We start from the raw sequence: 20,433 nt of genomic DNA, 5'->3' as shown, positions 1-20,433 counted from the left end.
ATTTATCAATCTGCCCATCTCAAGTTTTCCTTTGTAACAAACTGTGTAATTTGAGGTGCCATGCAAATATCTAAGACCCTCTTAGTTGCAGTCCAGTGCTCCTTTTCAAGGTTCATGTAATGGCCCCCAAATTATCCCCAAATTATAAATACCCAAATTTTGCCGTAGATCACAATTCTTAATTGAAACAAGGTAGGGTTAGAGATACCTTTTATTTTGATTGAGGCCTTGGAAACAAGTAGGAATCATTTCATAATCATAATTCATAAAGTAGATCTCCTTAATTAGATAGCAGCAAGTATATATATTAAAAGTATAGATCTAATCACAAGATTGCTTAAACTATTTTGAGAAGGCTCAACCATAGAAGAGCTAAGATAGGGTGACTCGGTAGGGTGCCCTAGAGATCCTCTACCCTATGACCAAGGGCGGACCTAATCCCCCTTGGCCTCATGTGGCCCATGCCATCCATATGAGGTGGAATACCTAGTGAGGTGCCTATAACTGTTTCCCTCAATCTTGCCACCCCTATCCTACTTCTTATGATTGAACATTTTTAATTCATTTACCATGATATGAGGAGCATTCACAATAGGGTGCCCTGGAAGTTCATCCTTTCTAAGCCCAAAGGCAGTACCTTTTGTACCCCTTTAGCCTCAGAAGATAACCCCAACACCGTTTCCCTACTTGTAATCCTCTCTTCGTATGATTCAATATCCCTTCAACAATTGATCAATGTGGAGATAGTAGGGGAGTTGCAATAGGGTGTCTTTGACCCTTAACCCTAGGCCCAAGGTTAGGACCTTATCCTCCTTGACCTCATATGGTCCTTAACTAACCATCATCATGAGGTGGTCTCATGGTCCTTAACCAATGGTCTTGTTGTGACGTTTTCACACATTGACCCATTGCAAAAGGGGACCCCCACTTTTTCGCTTTTTAGGGTAGATGTTTTGCTTAGGTTGTCTTAGTTTAGCAGTAGTTTCTTAGTTTTAGCCTTTGCTTATGAGAGGGTGTGAGTCAACATATTGAAAAAGATGTTAAAATGATCCCAAGTGTCAAGTTGCCTTAGCTTGTCAGTTTATTTTTCTACGTGTTGAGTTTCAATTTTGCCAAAATATTTGAGTGAAAAAAAATGATGAAAATGTTGCAAATTTTGTGTGGAAACCTTAAAAGTCCCTATAGGAGTCGTTTTTCCACTCCTAGGAGGTGAAAAAGTTCAAGAATGCACAAAGTCCCAATGAACACCTCTTTTCCACCCTTCAAATTTCGAGAAAATGTTAAAAGTCCCGATGGAAATAGAATTTCCACTACATAAAATGATGAAATTAAGTGAGTTTGGACTTTTAAAGTGCGTAAATCAACTTAGTCCCGATGTAGGACGTTTTTCCCGCAAGTAATCAAGTAAAAAATTCACCTTGTCCCGATGGGAGGCGTTTTTCCACTTAGTTATGATGATGAAAATGAGGTTAGTCCCGATGGAGCATGAATTTCCACTCCAAGACTAAGTTTGCAAGTGTTTTTGGGGAAAGTCCCGATGACTCAGGAATTTCCACTCAAGAGAAAGGATGTGTCTCGATGTAGGTTGATTCTCCATTGGGGACAAAATTACAAAGATTTGACTAAGTTTACGAGCCTTGATGGACATCGATTTTCCACTTGGGGTATATTTGCAAAGTGATGGTTGAAATTCATTGGAAAAAATACAAAGTCTAGATGACCATTGATTTTCCCTTTGCTAGATTAAGTAAATTTTTGAAGGCAAAATGAACATGATTTGAGTGAAAGATCAGTCCAGATGAGGTTTTATTTTCCACCATTTCATTTGGTGGACAAGCAAAGATGAAAATAAAGGCAAATTTAATTATCCCAATGAATGGCAATTTTCCACCTGACTGATCAGTGTGTTCTTTTATCCCACATTCGCTGTGTGGTGAGAATTAAAGGTGAAAAGTTGAATAAAGACCTCAGGCCAGCAACTATAATAATATTATATGGTGACTGATCCAGCACTTGGAGAGCTGGAAGAAGGCAAATTGAGGTTCACCATAGCTAGGGGAAGTGCGATTTTGACTAAGACTTTTGTGGCGCTATTATTGGGAGACACTTTAAGCATTGAAAGAGGGCACCATTGCTGGTCAAAGGAGACATTACCAGACCTGAAACGTACCATTTCCAGCCAAGCAAGGGTAGATTGCTTCAGACATATGGATTGCACCACGAACAAGATCATTTCCAGCCATTGAAACACGATTTTCAGAGGTGTTCTCAGACATTTAAACTCAGCAATCAGACCTGAGACAGCGAAATATCATTCATTTTCTGCATTTAAGGGTGCATTTTCAGACTTAAGCATCAAAATTAGACTTATCCTAAGTCTGAAAATCAGGTTTTCTGAGGACAAATTTTCCAGATTTTGATCAAATCATTTGTATTTTCCAGAATAATGATTGAAATCAGAACCTAAGTTAATTTTGGAAAATTGATTGTTCAAATTATCTATCACAAGCTGGGACAAAACTAAGGAACATTGAAGTGTCCTGATGGGGTTCAAATTTCCACTCCATCAAATGGTGATCAAATCAACACAAATTTTTCAAAGGACAATGAGTCCCGACAAGGAGCATGAGTCATGAGGAATGAAGAGTCCCTATGGAGATCAATTCTCCACTCCAAGGGTAAGGCATCAAAATGAAGTGAAATTTGCTAATAGCAAGGAGTCCCTATGACCTTCGAATTTCCATTATGAGAAAGTGATCATGAAGATTGAGATAAATTTCAAGGACTGATTTAGTCCCTACAAGGATCAATTTCCCACCAAGGTTGAAAAAAGGTTTATCCCATAGGCATTTGATTCAATATTTGTTTGTTTTGCAGGTTTGCTACAAGGAAGCGAAGCATGATGATCAAGGCTTGAGGTGAAAGAGGATGCAGCTTGCAGGGATGCCAAGGGCTTAACACTTCGAAGCAACAAATGGTGAAGGAACAGCTCCAAGATGACAAGCATATTGCAAGGGCATCATCACAGAGGCAAATCTAGAAGATCAACATTTCAAGGATTGGAAGAGGATTACCCAAGACAAGGATTTCCAAAAGCAAGATGTAGAGTGGCTCAAACATGAAGAAAGCTTCACTGTGATGTTGAACAAATGAGGGAATGCCAAATCCAAGGCATGATCACAAGGAATTCCAAGCATCATGACGAATGTTCAAGGCAAATTGATTAAGTCTACAATGCAAGCTGAGGTGGCTTCCCAACCACCATTCGTTCAATCAAAGGGTACCAAGTCAGCATTCATTCAAGGAGGGAATAGGTGACATGTGGCGCTACATCAAATATTATTTATCTTACCTACCCTCATCTCTCATTGGCCAATGTAATGGTGGTTGCAACAAACCCTAATTAGGGTTTTATCTTGTAATCTTGGCCATTGATCTTGAACCAATCTGAGCTGTCCATTGTAATCGAGACCTCTATATAAGGCTCAGTGCTCTCATTTGTAAAGGTTAATGTTAGAAGAGTAGAAGAATAGTTGCCAAGACAATTAGGAATTAGAAGTTAGAGTAGAGTAGGGTAGGAGAAGAAGAAATTGTTGCTAAGACTTGTTAATGAATATACTCTTTTCATTGAAGATATGGTGAAATGTGTTGTTTCAACAAGTTGCATGGTTTCTACTTCTCATTTGCCTTAATTTTGATTAGATGAGTGGAAGATTTAGTAGAGTAGGGTAGGAGAAGAAGAAATTGTTGCTAAGACTAGCTTCCTAAACCCTTCCCCTTTTGTTCTTTTTTGTCAATTCAATTTAGTTTATAGAAAGCATCACAAGATTGCAATATCGGATGATCATGTTCCAGTAATGTTCAAACTTTCAGCATTCAACGTAAGTCACCTTGTGATTCCAGCATTATCACATCAAACCATTGAGCTTATCCACACATCAAGACCTGATGTTTCGGAACCTTGGAGTTTTCCAATTGATCACATAGTTTAGCATTTGGGAAGATTTTGTTCAAGAGTAGATAAGATACCTTGGTATTTTATTCTGTGTTTGAGGTGCATAAAAAACACATTAACAGGTCCTCAACCATCTTTACAAAGCTTTATACCTAGTGAGGAATCTCTCACCATTTACCCTCCTTGCACTCCCTTCCTTCCACAAGATCGATTATTGCACATAGGAATTCACATTCCTAAATAAATATTAATGTCAGATCTAGATATTCATATATGCATACAATTAGCATTTAAATCTGCATACAATAGTATTTACATCTGTATACAATAAGTATTTATATCTGCGTACAATAACTATATGCATCTGCATATAATAAGCATAAATTTATATACAAATCAGACATAAAGACATGTGCATTAATATCTCCTCATACCACAATATAGGAAGCAGGTGTTTCAGAATTCGGTGGTCTGCTTATATTATTATCTCTGTTTCCTCCCCATTGTAGCCTTCTATATTTATATCTTAGCATTTCCTTGAAGATTTGCATCCTTTGGAAGTGGCTGTCCTTTCATAAAGGATCCTGCCTCCTTATTGGTGCCTCATTGTAATTATTAGCTATCACAAATGGTTTTTTTAATTGCACCCTTTTATGCTTGAATTGTTGTCTAAAGTATTGCTGTTCCTTTCCTTAAGTAAAACCGCTGCTTGCTTATATTCTAAGCACTGACAAACTAATCTCTGTTTGTTGCCTTAAGGAGTTTCTTCTTTTAATCACAAACAGATCGTTGTTTTTGACCAAACCGGTGATGGTTATTAACTCAATTAAAATCACTTCCTAAACCGTGCCACATTAACAATGTCTTTTAGTAATGATGAGATTGCTGTGTGTAAATCATCCTAAGCATTGGTGCTGGTTAGATGGTTAACATCCTGTAGGATAGAGTCATACATCTTTCCTCACTCTGTCTTGGTCGGTTTGCTTGTTATGATTGTTCATGTTGGTGATCGGGGTCTGCTGTAGACAGTCCAGTGATTTGGAAATTGTGAAGTCTCACTACTGTGAGACAATTTCCTATCAGATCTTGCTAGATCAGGTCAGGGCTATGATAGTTCAACATGTTTCTGCTCAAAACTCCCATTGCATGGGCAATGTTTGGTCCCTTGAATTGAACACCCATTTGCAACCAACTAGTTTTCTTCCAATGGGTATCTTGACCAAAACCCAAGTCCTATTTTTGTCCAAGGCCTAATCTTTTTATCCATGACTTTGTAGGACTTACTTTACTTTGAAGTTCTTACCATAAGCTATCTACAACCTGGGTTCATCTATGTAGAGTTCCCAGTCAAACAAAAGGTTATCATAGAGCCAAAATGCCCTCTCTCACTTGGATCTTAACAAAACAAAGCTTTGATACCAAATAAAAGGAAATAATAATAATGATGCTTGATGAACTATTACTATTTCCTCGATAATCTTATACAATAAAAGATAAGAAAACTAAACAATAGCACACTTAAAAATGACATAAGATTTACCTTGGAAAACCATTCCGAGAAAAGACCCAACAAAACAACCACCAGTGTATTCATAATGAAAGACTATGTTAAAATTTCTCCTATGCTTATCCTCCAATAGGACCAATACCAACATATGCTCTTTGGTAAACCTAGAGACCTACATCTTGTTCACACACAACAAAACTTCTTGTTATATGATTTTATAATGCTATGAGTTTGTATTTATATGCACAAAACTCATAAGAAACCACCAAGTTGCTTATACAGTAGAATGGGTAGAAAACCATGGGCCATTACTCTTCATATTCCACATGTCTCTTCTTGTGCTACACATGATTCTTCATGTCCCATACATGACTCTTCATGTTCCACATGTTGCTTCTCATGCCCCACACATGAATCCTCACGCTTGACATATGATTCATCATGTTCCATATGTTAAGCATTACTAGGAATGGTGGAGTGGAACACTTTCCCAACATGAAGTACATGCAAAGCATACAACACAAACCCTGACAGTTAATCCTTATAAATGTGGTCAAAGTATTTAGATGTTGAGGCAAGCCGTGCAACTTTTACACATTTTTAATAGAAAAGCAAAGAAGATTATTTGTTTAGTAAAAACAATTGGAAACCATATAGAATCAGAGTATTAGTCTAGCAATCTTCTAACAAATTGGAGAAATATAAATTTAAGTTTTGAGGTGAACTGAAGTAGTCCATAACAAGATAATACTATTCTAGTGATCTTCGTCAAGACAAACCAAAAGAGAATTACCAAATGTAATTCTTAAACAATCTAAAACAACTATATTGCTAAAAGGTTTGTCTAGAAGCTGCAAGCTTATGTGCAGGTCATATAGGGCACATCCTAGATGAATTTAACATAATTTTCACATGGGGAACTTGAGACAGAGTTGAGCTTGATAGGAATTTTCTTGCCAAATATTATCAAACATAAGCAATGACATGCAAAAAGGAACACAACACCTGGATTGTAATTGCACATATGCTTAATTCATGAAGCTGGAACAAGTATTGAAAGCCTCTTTGAGTGGGCAACATCCCTAAGAGCAAAATTCCAATAGAAAAGATGATTCCAAGATGCTCTTCTGTTTGTTACAACATCAATATAAAATCATCACAAGAAGTGACTTACAATGTACAACACGTGGGATAATTCCACATACGTAATATGAACTCAATTGCACCATTACAATTTCACGTGATGCATGTGAAATAATCCTCACAATATAATATTAACTAAATAACTAAACAATGATTAATATGATGTGAATAATAATAATAGAGGATTAGGACATAAGTGTCCTAACAATAGAACGTTAGGACATAATGATCGTAAGTACTAACCAGTTTGCATCTCTCAGTAATAAAAGAAAACAACAGAAGCATTATAGGTTTCTTAAGAAGTTTACTCACAAAAGAGTTCATTCCTAGCCATAAACCTAGTCCGTTACACAAAGATTAATCCAAGAAAATAAAACTCTAGTTTTTTCCACTCATGAAGCAATCCTTTTGAACCAGTGAAGGCTTCTCAACAAGAAAAGCAAGATAGCCAAATTCTTAAACTAACACAGAACCCTTTCATAATACGTAAACTAAGCAAAGAAGAAATAATGATTCAGGAAAACCTGTAGCACAAAAGCTTCCAAATCCCTGTTTATTGAAGCCCGAGACCACCGACCTTTAGCAACTATCTCTTCTCATGAAAGACAATAATTAGTGGCAATATCTCTAATAATACAGTGCAAAACCAACAACCCAAAAGATCAAAAATACTTTCCAAAACCTCTAACAACCAATGCAAAACCAGAACCTTCAAGATGAATGCGAAAACCACCAAAATCCAGAGCCACGGAATGAGTTTCACTTTTAATGCTTTACCTAAAAATACATGCAACTGTACCATTAAGAAGGCAGTGCAAGAGAAACAAGGGACTGTAAATTTATAACTCTTGCATGATCATTTCCTTCTCAAAATTTTGCATGGCTTTGCTAGTGTTGGTAGGCAATTCAAACTCTCAAACATTAGTTCAACACAAACATAAAAACCAAACTTTGCAGCCCCAACTTCCTTCAACCCTAGTCAAGTTCATCTCTGATCTTGTATTTTGCTTTTTGTTTTAATGTATTTAGCAGTTTTCATTGTCAGTTTATAGGCACCATCCTTAGCTACACATTTATTTTCCACTAAATTGCTTAAGCTAGTTAACTTCCAGTTTTTAGGCAGTTTGACTCATGCAGAGTAGGGCACTCTGAGTTTCTAGCCTCCTTCATCTATAAAAGAAAGGCAGGGGTGTGAGTGCTTTAATAAAATATCTGTTTTGAGCTAGTCTTTGTGTATTTTTCTTTTTAGATTTAATGAGAAAACAGCTGCAGGTTTCAGAGTTCGATACTGAGGGTCATCTCTTCCTTTGAAGTCACGAAGGACTTGCACTTGGTCTCATCCATTGGGAAAGCCACACCCAGTGAGCTGTGTTGGACATTTTGGCGTTGATGTCATTTGGTTTTTCTCAAGCAAGAGGTTTACTCAAAGTATTACTGGATTGAGTTTGAAATGCCTTTGAGTTGCTATTTATTCATTAGATCTTCTCAATTTTGATTGAGCTGCTTGATGTGCTTGATGTGCTTGAGCTGTTTGACCTGCTTTAGGTGCTTGACCTGCTTGAGATGCTTGAGCTGCTTGCTTGGCTCTCAGCTTCACCTAGTTGCTTGCCTACTTCAGTTGGGTGTGTGTTTGCATTGGCAGTGTGGTTGTCTACTTGTCACCTTTGTCAGCTGCTTATTGCCATGTCAGCCTTGACCTTTCAAAAGGATTTAGTCTTGACCATGTATCGCATATCCTAAGTGGTTTATTTATTGTGGCGAATACTTTGTATATTAGTTCAGGACATATTGGTTATTTTTGGAAAATCGTGAGTTCGTATTAGGAATGAAATTAATACTGCTGTTACTTTTTCAAGCTGAGTTTCTCGCTATGTGGAGTAATACTGCTGAGTGTGCAGGACGATTTTTTCTCTTTCTTTTTTTTTTTTCAAATCATGGCCCCTATGTCACTATGCATCGTGTGTTTTTTTTTATAAATATTTGGGCACTTAACGGTGAGCTGCTGTTTTTTCAAGTGGAAGTTTTGCGCTAAAAATCATGAAGTGGGGCTTCTTAATGATTTTTTCCAGGAGATGGTAATGATGTTGGTTGCTTCGGTTTGTGTTGAAGAAGAAGATTAAAAAGGATTATTCCGGTGTTGTGCAGATATACCTTCGTGGAAGTTGGTGTGGACTTTTTGTTTTTAAAAAAACCGCTGTGAATGATATCGCCTTGCCTTTTTAGCAGCTTCCGTTACCTTGCATTTCTAAGCTATGCCTTCTTATCGGGCTTAAGGAAAGTGACGGGAGTGTGGTGTGTTGTATGGTGGAAGTGGAATTGAATTTAGAAATTTGAGAGTAGCATTCTAAGGTTGTATCGGATGTGTTGGAGGTATTAAAGAAGATAGTTCGTTTTTGTGTGAGGCTTGGGTGGCATTTGAATAGAGAAGATTTTTCTGTTTGAGAAATACACAGGACGAGTGGTAGCTTGATTTCTAGTGTGGTAAAAGACCTATGTATCTTGGTACTTTCGACTACTATTCTGAGAGCTGTCTTCATTGTTTTCACTGAACGTCTTGAGTCTTCATATATACGACATGTGAAAACTGTATATTTGTTGAAGTAAGAAAGGACGTGTGGCTGTAGTGATTGTGGTTTGCATTTGAGTCTTCCTGTAGGTGGCAGGTTAACTCAGTCTTTCTGGTGTATTGCGGCCAACAGAGATTAAATTTTTGGAAGTAAAGTTTTGTATGAAGGAGCGTTGTTTTTCAGTGGGTGCGATTTCCTTGTTCTAAAAAGGAAGATTGATATATGCTTTCATTTTTTACTGTATTATTGAGGTGGGAATATTAAAAATTCAAACTCAGGAAATCCTTTTGATTTGGCTAGGCTGTGTCTTAGAATTTTGGGGTGAATTATTGGAAGGTTGAGTGCTATTGTTGAATTAGAGATATGTTCAAAAGTTGATGCTCATCTTCCTGAGTGCTGGTTGGAATCTGGTTAGTTGATGTAATTCTCAGTGTAGGAGAGTTGGTGCTCTCACAGAGGTTGGAGCCTCTGCCAAAAAATATATTAGCTGAATTGAGATTGGTGTCTCATTTTCATTGGGTTTGTGCTCATTTTGTATTCAGGGTTGGTGCCCTTTTATCTATTAGAAGAAACTTTATGCCATGGTTTTTCACCCGAAAGGGTTTTCCATGAGAAAAATTCTGTGTTGTTGTTTCTAAGCTTTGCATGCATTTCTATGTCTTTGTTTCAGTTTGTTTCAAGAGTTATTAGTTGTTTTTCAAATTTGCAATAGTGATTCACCGCCCCCCCTACCCCCCTCCTCAGTATTTTAGTAAATCAACTTAGATTAATTAAGCCCTAGATTGTAATCAGATTTGCAGCATTTAATAAGCCAACATAAATCAGAAATAAAACAGTAGACAAACAAGCATGCCCTGGGAAAACCTCCAAAGAGGAAAAACCCAACATGAAAGACCCACAGGTCAGATTATATATTCTCTTCTAAATATAAGTACAATACTTAGCTTGAATCTGATCTTCACATATCAGATCTGTCCCTTGAATGCTTCAAAGCCTTGCATAAAAATCACTATGTCCTCTTGGACAATTTCGCACCAATCTGAAATAGTTCGCACTCTTCCTTTAATTCGCACAACAGAGCTAAATCGCCTTTGTGTGTTAACTTGATGATTGATTATGACTTACAATTTGTCATTTATTTATATGTATCTTTTGCACTTTGAAATGCAAGTCGGCCTTCTTGGTTTTGGCGCCAATAATTAAATGGCATGTATTTTGTATAGCGTGGCAATGTGAATGAGAAAGGGTCATGTTACCCTAGGATAGTGCCCGGTCCTAAAGGGGGGTTCGGATGTTGCCTTAAGGCAATCCGAACCCCTATAAGCCTAGTTACAATCAACACTCCCTCTTAACTAGGGAGGAGGAGAATATATAATCTGAACCTTTAAGTTCCATCTAGCACACAAGCATAGAATTACATCTTCCACCTAGCACACAAGCATAGGATGGTTCTAGCACACAAGCATAGAAAGTGTAATACACCAGTGGGTCTTTACATTATTACAATTATCCATCTAGCACACAAGCATAGATTGGATGTAGTTCATTCTTGCACATAAGCAAAGAATGATTCAAAGTGCTACCAATAGTCACCGAGATTGAAGCTCCCTCTCAATCAGGGTTCCGTTTTCCACGACACCAAGTCTATCTCTGAAGTACTCGAACTTCACTCTGGATGAAGGTTTGGTGAGGATGTCAGCAATCTGTTCATCTATGCTAATGTACTTTAGATGAATGGCGCCTCTCTGCACCATATCCCGAATGTAATGATAGTGAGTTTCCACATGTTTGGACCGATCATGAAATACAGGATTTACTGACATCTTTATACAACTTTGATTATCACAATGAATGGTGGTAGGATCATTGACTTGACCAAATAATCCAACAAGGAGCTTACGAAGCCACACTGCTTCTCTGGATGCAACAGATGCGGCAATGTACTCAGCTTCTGCAGTGCTTAATGCTATCGAAGATTGCTTTCTGCATGCCCAGGAGATCACTGCTGAGCCCAAGTTGAAGCAGATGCTTGAAGTGCTTTTCCTGTCCTTGACACTTCCTGCCCAATCTGAATCTGAGTAGCCTTTCAGGAGGATTGAGGTATTAAGTGAATACTTCAGCCCATAACCAATCGTGCCACGTAGGTATCTTAGAATGTGTTTGGCAGCAACCAGGTGAACATGTTTAGGTGAGCTCATGAACTGACTGAGAGCATTCACAACATAACAGATATCTGGCCTAGTATTGATTGGGTACATCAGGGAGCCAATCAACTGCCTGTACTCAGAAGGATCTGCAAAATCTGAGTTAGCTGCATAAACACTTAACTTCTTTAAGTTAGATTCCATAGGAGTACGCATAGGTTTACAATCTATCATTCTAAGTCTTTTCAAAATATCAATAGTGTATTTTCCCTGACTTAGAAAGATTTCATTAGCTCTTTGCCATACCTCTAACCCTAGGAAGTAGTGCATTAGACCTAAATCCTTCGTTTCAAATTCTGAGGCTAATTCCTTTTTACATCTTATGATTAATTTATTTTCACCCGTGAGAAATAAATCATCTACATACAAAACTAAAATAAGCATCTCATCATTATAAATTTTCAAGTAAATGTTAGCATCAACATCATTCTTGGAAAACCCTAATCTTAGTAAGTACTTATCAATTCTTTCATACCAAGCGTGAGGAGCCTGTTTGAGCCCATATAAAGCTTTCTTCAACTTGCAAACATGAGAATCTCTTTTATGGATTACATAACCTTCTGGTTGCTCAATATAGACTTCTTCCTCAATGACACCATTAAGGAAGGCTGTCTTAACGTCCATTTGATGCAGCTCCCAACCTTTGGCTGCAGCAATAGCTATTATAGACCTAATAGAGGTATATCTAGCAACAGGGGCAAATGTTTCTTCATAATCTATTCCTTCTTTTTGAGAAAAACCACGAGCTACAAACCTAGCTTTATATTTTTCAATACTACCATCAGCATTATGTTTAATTTTAAACAACCATTTAGAGGAAACGACAGACTTACCTTTGGGTCTGGGTACAATGTCCCAGACATCATTTTTGATGATGGACCCATACTCTTCATCCATGGCTAATTTCCAAGCATGATGGGACATAGCTTCTCCGATATTGTGGGGTCCAGACTCAATTATATTGCACATCACAGAAATGTAGTTGGCGTGATTTTGGACACTCTTGCTATTTCTGAAAGTTCCTCTGGGAGCAGCAAACCCTTTAGCATCTTGAATTGTATTTCTGACCCAAAGTGGTCTCTTCTTGCAAACCACAATATCCTGAGGTATATCGGTAGATAGCATGGGTTCTGATGAGTCATTCTGAACTTCTTGATCTGGAAGATCAGTAGACTCCTCCTGTAACTCAGGGTTAGCATCAACAATTAAATCTTGTTTTTCCATCACCATATCATCATTGTTGATTAATGAACCTTTAGATCTTTTGAAAGCAATATCTTCTTCGAAAGTTACATCTCTACTTACCTCAACATACCTTTGACCTGAAATGTAGATCCTGAAGGCTTTGGAAGATTCGCTGTATCCTACTAGGATGCCTTTCTTTCCAGATGGATCCAGCTTGGTTCGTTTTTTTTAGGTACATGAACATACACAGGGCTTCCGAATATCCTTAGGTGACTGATGTCTGGTCTGATTTCTGAAAAGGCTTCTTCAGGTGTCACATCCTTTAGGACTCGATGAGGACATCTATTCTGAATATAAATTGCAGTTTTGGATGCTTCTGCCCATAGAAAAGGTTGCAAGTCCTGATCATGTATCATGGCTCTTGCAGCTTCAACAATGGTCCTGTTCTTTCTTTCAGCAACTCCATTTTGTTGAGGGTTGTAGGGAACACAGAACTCCCTCTTAATTCCTGCTTTAACACAAAAGTCATAGAAGCTACCTGAGGTGTATTCACCTCCATTGTCAGACCTCAAACATTTAATTCGATTTCCTGTAGCATTTTCAACTGAGGCTTTGAATTCTTTAAATCTGTTTAGGACTTCTTCAGACTCTTTAGTTTTAAGAAAGTAGATCCATGTTTTCCTAGAGAAATCATCTATGAAGATAACATAGTATAGGAAACCGCTAGGAGATGCTACTGACATAGGACCACATAAATCTGAATGAATAAGCTCTAACGTTTCTTTAGCCCTACTATCATTTTTATGAAAGGGATTCTTTACATTCTTACCCATTGCACAACCTTTACAAGCATCATCATGAGATAAACTGAGATTAGGCATACCTTTGACCATTTTACCGAGAGTGGGAAGAGCTTGAAAGTGAAGATGACTCAATCTTCTATGCCATAGCTCGCATGATTCAGGGGTCTCATGAATGAGAGCTTGAATCGGATTAGCTGCAAGCTTATATAAACTATCACATCTATTTCCAATAATACGAGCAGATTTGAAGTTAGCTTTCTTAGACCAAGCGAGTACTTTCCCTTCAAAAAATGCTATTTGCAAACCCTTATCTTCTAAAGCCGAAATGGAAATAAGATTTCTTCTAATACCAGGTACAAATAGAATATCACAGAGTTGTAAGGAAATACCAGAGTCTAGTTTTAAAGAGGTAGAGCCAGAACCTTTTACCGAGTATCGAGCATCATCACCGATAACTACATGAAGATTGGTGTCTTTTTCAATCAGATCTGAGAGATGCTCACGAAATCCTGAGATGTGTCTGGAGGCACCACTGTCAAGTATCCACGTATTGCTGTCCGTAGGAACATTGTTGGAAAGAGCAGAGATAAGAAGGTAGTCTTCACTTTGTTCGGCAACTTCATTTAAATTAGCTTCCCTTTCCTTTGGGTCATTCTGACAATCTCTGGCATAGTGACCATACTTATCACATCTGAAGCAACGAATGTGAGAGGAATCTCTTGACTTTTTCCTTGGATCATAGGAGGAGGATCTAAAATCTTTGCTTCTCTTTTCTTTCTTCCAATGACCACCTTTCCTAGATTTAGATAAGAGAACATGATTATCTTTGAGAGAGTTCTTGAGTTTTCCTCTTACCTCAATTCGAGATTCCTCTTCGATGCAATCAGATTGAAGACGCTCAAAGTTGGGACGATCGGCTCTTCCACCAATGCTGCGAATGAATGGTTCCCTTTCATCTGGTAGACCATTTAATGCAATCATAACAAGGTCTTTATCTGAGATTTGGTAATCAAGAGTGCTTAGCTTGTCCTTTAGTTCATTGATCTTCATGAAGTAGGCAATAATTGAGTCTTCTTCTTTCATTTTTATGTGTAGAAGTTGCTGTCTTAGGGCAAGGGCCCTACTGAGATTGTTGACTTCATAGATCCCTTCCAAGTGTTTGATCATTTCTCTGGCAGATGTAAACTTTGATATGATAGTGACAAGATGATTCTTGACGGACTCAATTATAATCCTTCTAGCCTCGAGGGAATCTTTCTTGAATAGTTTCAGCTCTTCAGCATCTTCTGGAGGAGACAGCCTTTCTTCTTCTACAAATTTTAGTAGGTCATTTTCTTCAAGGATCAACAGAATACGAACTTTCCAAGCAGCAAAGTCAATGGCTCCCTCAAGCCTATCTTCAGCCTTCAAACCTGACATCTTTAATCTGAACACAAACAACAGCTATATGCAACAATCGACCTACTAAAATCAGAAGTTAATGACACCTATAGCTCTGATACCATGTAATTTTAAACCCTAGGTATATTAATCAGACTTATATAATTGATTGTGCCCTAGGTTGTAATCAGATTTGCAGTATTTTAGTAAATCAACTTAGATTAATTAAGCCCTAGATTGTAATCAGATTTGCAGCATTTAATAAGCCAACATAAATCAGAAATAAAACAGTAGACAAACAAGCATACCCTGGGAAAACCTCCAAAGAGGAAAAACCCAACATGAAAGACCCACAGGTCAGATTATATATTCTCTTCTAAATATAAGTACAATACTTAGCTTGAATCTGATCTTCACATATCAGATCTGTCCCTTGAATGCTTCAAAGCCTTGCATAAAAATCACTATGTCCTCTTGGACAATTTCGCACCAATCTGAAATAGTTCGCACTCTTCCTTTAATTCGCACAGCAGAGCTAAATCGCCTTTGTGTGTTAACTTGATGATTGATTATGACTTACAATTTGTCATTTATTTATATGTATCTTTTGCACTTTGAAATGCAAGTCGGCCTTCTTGGTTTTGGCGCCAATAATTAAATGGCATGTATTTTGTATAGCGTGGCAATGTGAATGAGAAAGGGTCACGTTACCCTAGGATAGGACCTGGTCCTAAAGGGGGGTTCGGATGTTGCCTTAAGGCAATCCGAACCCCTATAAGCCTAGTTACAATCAACAGAATGTACTATTTACTGAATTTCAACACTTTAGTCCCTACAAATAAATCCTTGATACTCTTACCAGTTAATCTCATCCCATTTCACTTTTTATTGTTAGGGTAAGAATTAGGTTCAAGCAAACTTAAGAATGGGCTTGGTTTTTGTAGTATAGGGTGGACAACTTTCATGAGTTCAACCTCTGCTTTCAGTTGTCCCATAGCTTCTTTAAGGTGCTGAGGAGCATATGGGAATGAGACCATGGTTACAGTGAGAAAATCATTGTTCCCCTCAGACTACCTAAAATCTATTGGACCGCCCACATCATATACTTGCATTCCTCTGTAGTTCCATTAAATTTGTTTTTGGTAATCCTTGTATGTTAATTTAAAATTAATTAAGGGTATGAGGCCTCCTACAAGCTCTAAATTTAACCAGTTGACAACATCAGTTGAATTGGCTAATGATATGTGGCCCACTATTGCATATGCTATAAATATCTGACAAGTGTTGAACCAGAATTAATTTTTTGTCACTATGTTTTCTTTTTATGTATACACCATATTTTCTATGGTTGTTTCAGTGCACTGAATTTTCTTTTTGCTATGTTTTCATGCTTTTATTAATATAGGAGATTTTTTTAAATTTTTTATCATGTTTTTGGTTTACAGCTCCACTACAGGAGAATGAAACAAATGGATACATACTTATCCATGCCGAGGGAGGCCTCAATCAGCAACGAATATCTGTGAGATCTCATTTCACAAACCAAAAATAAGTGGAGTAATTTATTTTCTTGATTGTCAGTCTGTTATGGCAGATGAATATTGTTTAGCCAGTGAGCAGGATGCAGTATTGGTGCTTATTAATATTTCCATTTGTTTCTCTAAAATAATTTGTATATCTAGCATGTTACTATCAATGAAAATGGGAGTCCCACATTTTTTCTGTTTTTCAATTGGTTTGCAAATTAGTTCTATTACTGCTGTATAAATATCCCATGCCGATAAGCAAGAGACAATAGACAACTTTCTGCAACAGAATCTTGAATTACTATGTAGCATTTAATATCTCAGTTAAGTGGAGGAGTTAGCACCTTCGGCAGTTATTGAAATAGACTAGTGTGCTATTCCTGATTAAAAACTATTTTTCTCCCAGTGTTTGGGATGGTAGGGGAAGAAAAAATATTTAAACAACAAGAACATTGCAAAAACACATTTTATTTGCTTTTCAATAGTATAATTAAACCATCAAATATCATAGAACTTCTTAAGAGCTGAAATTCAAATAACAATAACATTTATGCCATTTGAACATGTCCATTGAAACTTGAAAACAAAAATTTTAGTTAAACACTAAAATATGAATGCGATATTGAAAAGTTGAAATCTGATTGTTATATTGTCAGTGATCTGAATCCAATTGTTTGAAGTGCTTCCCTAGGTCAGAAACTCTATAGCAGATACCAGATCCCTAGATACCCCAGGAAGGTTAAAACCTCCCCAAGAACACTCCGCCTGCCCCCAGCATCCCTAAAACAAGGAAATTCCCCTATTTTGACTTCTCAGGGATTTGAGAAAATATTACAGAAAACAAAATCTTGTGGGAGGTGGGGGGGATCTCCCCTTTTCATCTCTGAAATGTTCTGGATAGCACCCAAAGGGAAGGGGATGTGTCTTTGTGAAACACTGACTAATGAGGAAGATTTTTATTCTCAAAGTATTTAAAAAACAACATCCTGCACCTTGCTCTGACAGAGTGTCACAAGTTGTAAACATGTTAGGGTTTCATGGTAGTTGATATTTAATGATCCAACACACAGTATCTGGGAATGGAATGATGATATTTGTCTCTGAGATGCACATATATGGATAGACTCTTTGACATTCAGTATATATAGTAATACTATATAGTTATATAACAAATTATCAAAAAAAATCTTCAAAAGGGTTGCGTTGGTATGTATATACACACACATAATGCATCCTAGTAGTAATAATTATAAAGTCTGCAATGCAACCAGTTCAATGGTGCAGAAAATAATTCATTATGTTTTGTAATTAGAAACTTGGAGAGAAAATGTCTGGCACATGAATCTGAATGCTTTGCCCCCATCCATTTAAAGCTTAAAAGATCAATAAACATCCAACTGTTCTCTCATGTTGTCTATTTCCCATAATAAACAGATATTCGAAGGAGGGTCTTCTAAAATATCTTAAGGTACATGCTTAGAGAACAATAGTCAAACATACCTTACCATCCAAGAAAGAGGATACTTGTTACCTCAAAATGGATTCTCCTCCCCAATTATTTTCAACTTCGGAAGAGGTCAAAAATCAGTCTGATCACCTAAAGCAAGATCCTTATTTATCATCTCATGAGGGTATTAGAATACTTAATTATATTTTAGTCACCTATATTTAGTTCCTTGTTTAATGGTCATTTAGCTTTTAAGCTTTATTTAGCATTTAGCTTTTTCGTTTTAGTTAATTAACTTTTAAGCTTAATTTAGCGTTTAGCTCTTTAATCTTTTGCTTTAACGTTATGTTCTAATTATAGAACATTGTCTTGTAACCTCTATATATACGTATGTAAATCGTTCAATGTAATCATCTGATTATTGAATCATTCATTCAATTTATTTTTCATGGTATCAGAGTGGGTTGATGGGATTCTTTAAAGTTTGGCAAATTTTTTAATAAAAATTCATGGCCTCCTTTCTGGAATATTTTCCAAATTTTTTTTATTGTTTTTTAATACAAAAACGATTTTGCTTTTTTGAAGGCTTTTTGAGGGTTTCGAGGGTTTCTGGTTTGTGGACGAATTTCTTTGTGCTGGGCAGTAGCTCATTTTTTTTTTACAGATTGAAAATTTTCCTAGGGTTTCTGATATTTTCGACTAGGGTTTTGACCCTTTAGTTCAAGTCGAAATTTTATTTTGGTTGCAGATTCTTGGTGGGTTTTTCGATACCTCAACTGGATCATCGTTGGATTTTTATGGGTGCATCGTTTTCTGTGCCTCGATTTTTGAGCCGTCGGATTTGCATTTTGATTTCAGATTCTTGGTGGGTTTTTCGAGAGCTTTTTTGGGTTGGTCTAATATTTTTCTGGGTGCCTCGTTTTTCATGCCTCGAATTTTGTGTCAGTGAATTTGCCTTGGAATTTAAAAACAGTCAGCAATTTCTGCTAATTCTGTGGACGTCGGGAATTTTGGTGTCTTCTGGGCGCTGTTTATTTTGTACATCCGACCTAGGGTTTCTGCTCCTATTTTTTTTGGGAAAAAAATCGTCAATATTTTTCTGGGTTTTTTACAAAAAAATCAGAGGTATTTTTTTATTTTTTGCAAATTATTATTTTTTTCTGATTATTTTCAGGTAAAATTTCAGGTTTTAAGTTTGCAGAAAATTTTAATTTCTGGGTTCCTTCCAAACCTCGAAATGCGCGCCTTAGAATTCATGCCAGAATTCTCCTCTAGGGTTTCAAATTTTTTATGCAGTTGCTTCTATTTTGATTTTTGAATCAGATTCTTTTGTCTCATGCTTTCACTAGGGTGACCTCGTTCAATCTCCATTTTTCGTGTTTTTCAGATGGCTTAGGCATATCCCAAAGACTTTAGGTCTTGTGTATGTGAGCGATGGAAACCATCAAATGCTATAGATATACTAATGATGCCTAAACATTGCTTGACATTTGTTTTAGGCTTAGATTTAAAGGAAGCCATTTTTATCTAGGTCCATGAATTAAGTAGGTCTACTCCTGAAATCTAGGAAACCAACTTTTAATCCTATCAAGTTATCAACAACTTATCAAGCATGATTCCAGTTGGGTTTGTCTTCCATTGTTGCCTAGTTATTTTCAGGAACGTTTTTGTCTGATGAGAAGAATAGGGTGCTCAATTGGTGCGTTCTTGATAGTATCTCAGTTACACTCCACCGATTTACCAAATTATGTAAGCATAAACCATAGCAGCATTAATCTTTTGGGGAAAAAATCAGCAAACCAAAAGTATAAGATATTTCAAAAAAATCGAGAAAAAATTGGATTTATAAAAAAATGTAAAAATTGTAGAAAAAACAATCAAAAACTACATTTTTTATATATTTAAGGGCATTTCCTTAGCATAGAGACATTTAGAGCAAATACAAGAGAGAACTCAACCTATGAATTGTAGAAAATATTTTTTTGTAGTTTATATTCATATCGCTGATTACATTGCACAAAACATACCACAAGAACATAAGTAATAACTAGATAGTGATAGTTGTCAAAATGTCAACTATAATATAGTTTGTGACTTTATAAAGTCAACCTATAAACCAAGTACAAAGTTTGTGGTTTTTCTCTATGCATGCCTTTTATGTTATGAACATCTGCAGACTAGAATAGATGATTTTAAGAGATGGCATAATATCTAGTTTGAGGTTACATTTATTGATTAAGTGATGTCAATCTGTTAATCAACAAAAGTATTATAAAATAGCTAAGTTGCTAGTACGGGTACGGGTACGAGATCCAACTAAGTGGGGGTTTGGGAGTGGAGACCTTAATGGGTTTGAGAAGCAGCAATGATAAGTTGCACAAGGTTTTAGATGTGAGAAAAAGCCCAACGATAGAAGAGATGTAAGGAAATGTTCCCTTTCCTCATGGGTCGGAAGTGGGGGTTTGGGGGCTATGCCCCTGAAAAAAATAATTAGAGAAAATTTGAAAAGAGAGAGTGAAGAGAGCAAAATGATCTTTGTATAGGGCAAAATTTTAGAGGCATTTTAGAGTTTTTGGATGCAAAAAAAAGTAAAAAATGATCAAAAGTAGACGACAAAAGGGAGATGGCAAGTAAAATAATATCTAATATTACAAACTTATGAGTTCTGCTATGAATATTATCATGTACAAACATCAAAAAGAATCACATAAGTTGT

The 20,433-nt window shown here is 36.7% G+C and overlaps 1 protein-coding gene across 1 annotated transcript in view; it reads left to right on the top strand.

Moving 5' to 3' along the window:
• The window catches only part of LOC131065708 (protein PECTIC ARABINOGALACTAN SYNTHESIS-RELATED), a 140,826-nt gene that overhangs the window by 90,492 nt on the left and 29,901 nt on the right, over positions 1-20,433 (top strand). The window contains exon 4 of the mRNA XM_058000302.2: positions 16,190-16,266. Within this exon, the coding sequence (XP_057856285.1) occupies positions 16,190-16,266 (77 nt within the window). The remainder of the gene's footprint in view (positions 1-16,189; positions 16,267-20,433) is intronic.

Source organism: Cryptomeria japonica, chromosome 7, assembly GCF_030272615.1.
Source record: "Cryptomeria japonica chromosome 7, Sugi_1.0, whole genome shotgun sequence".
NCBI lineage: Eukaryota > Viridiplantae > Streptophyta > Pinopsida > Cupressales > Cupressaceae > Cryptomeria > Cryptomeria japonica.
Note: the sequence above shows the minus strand (reverse complement) of the source record. Positions and strands in the feature narration are given on the sequence as shown.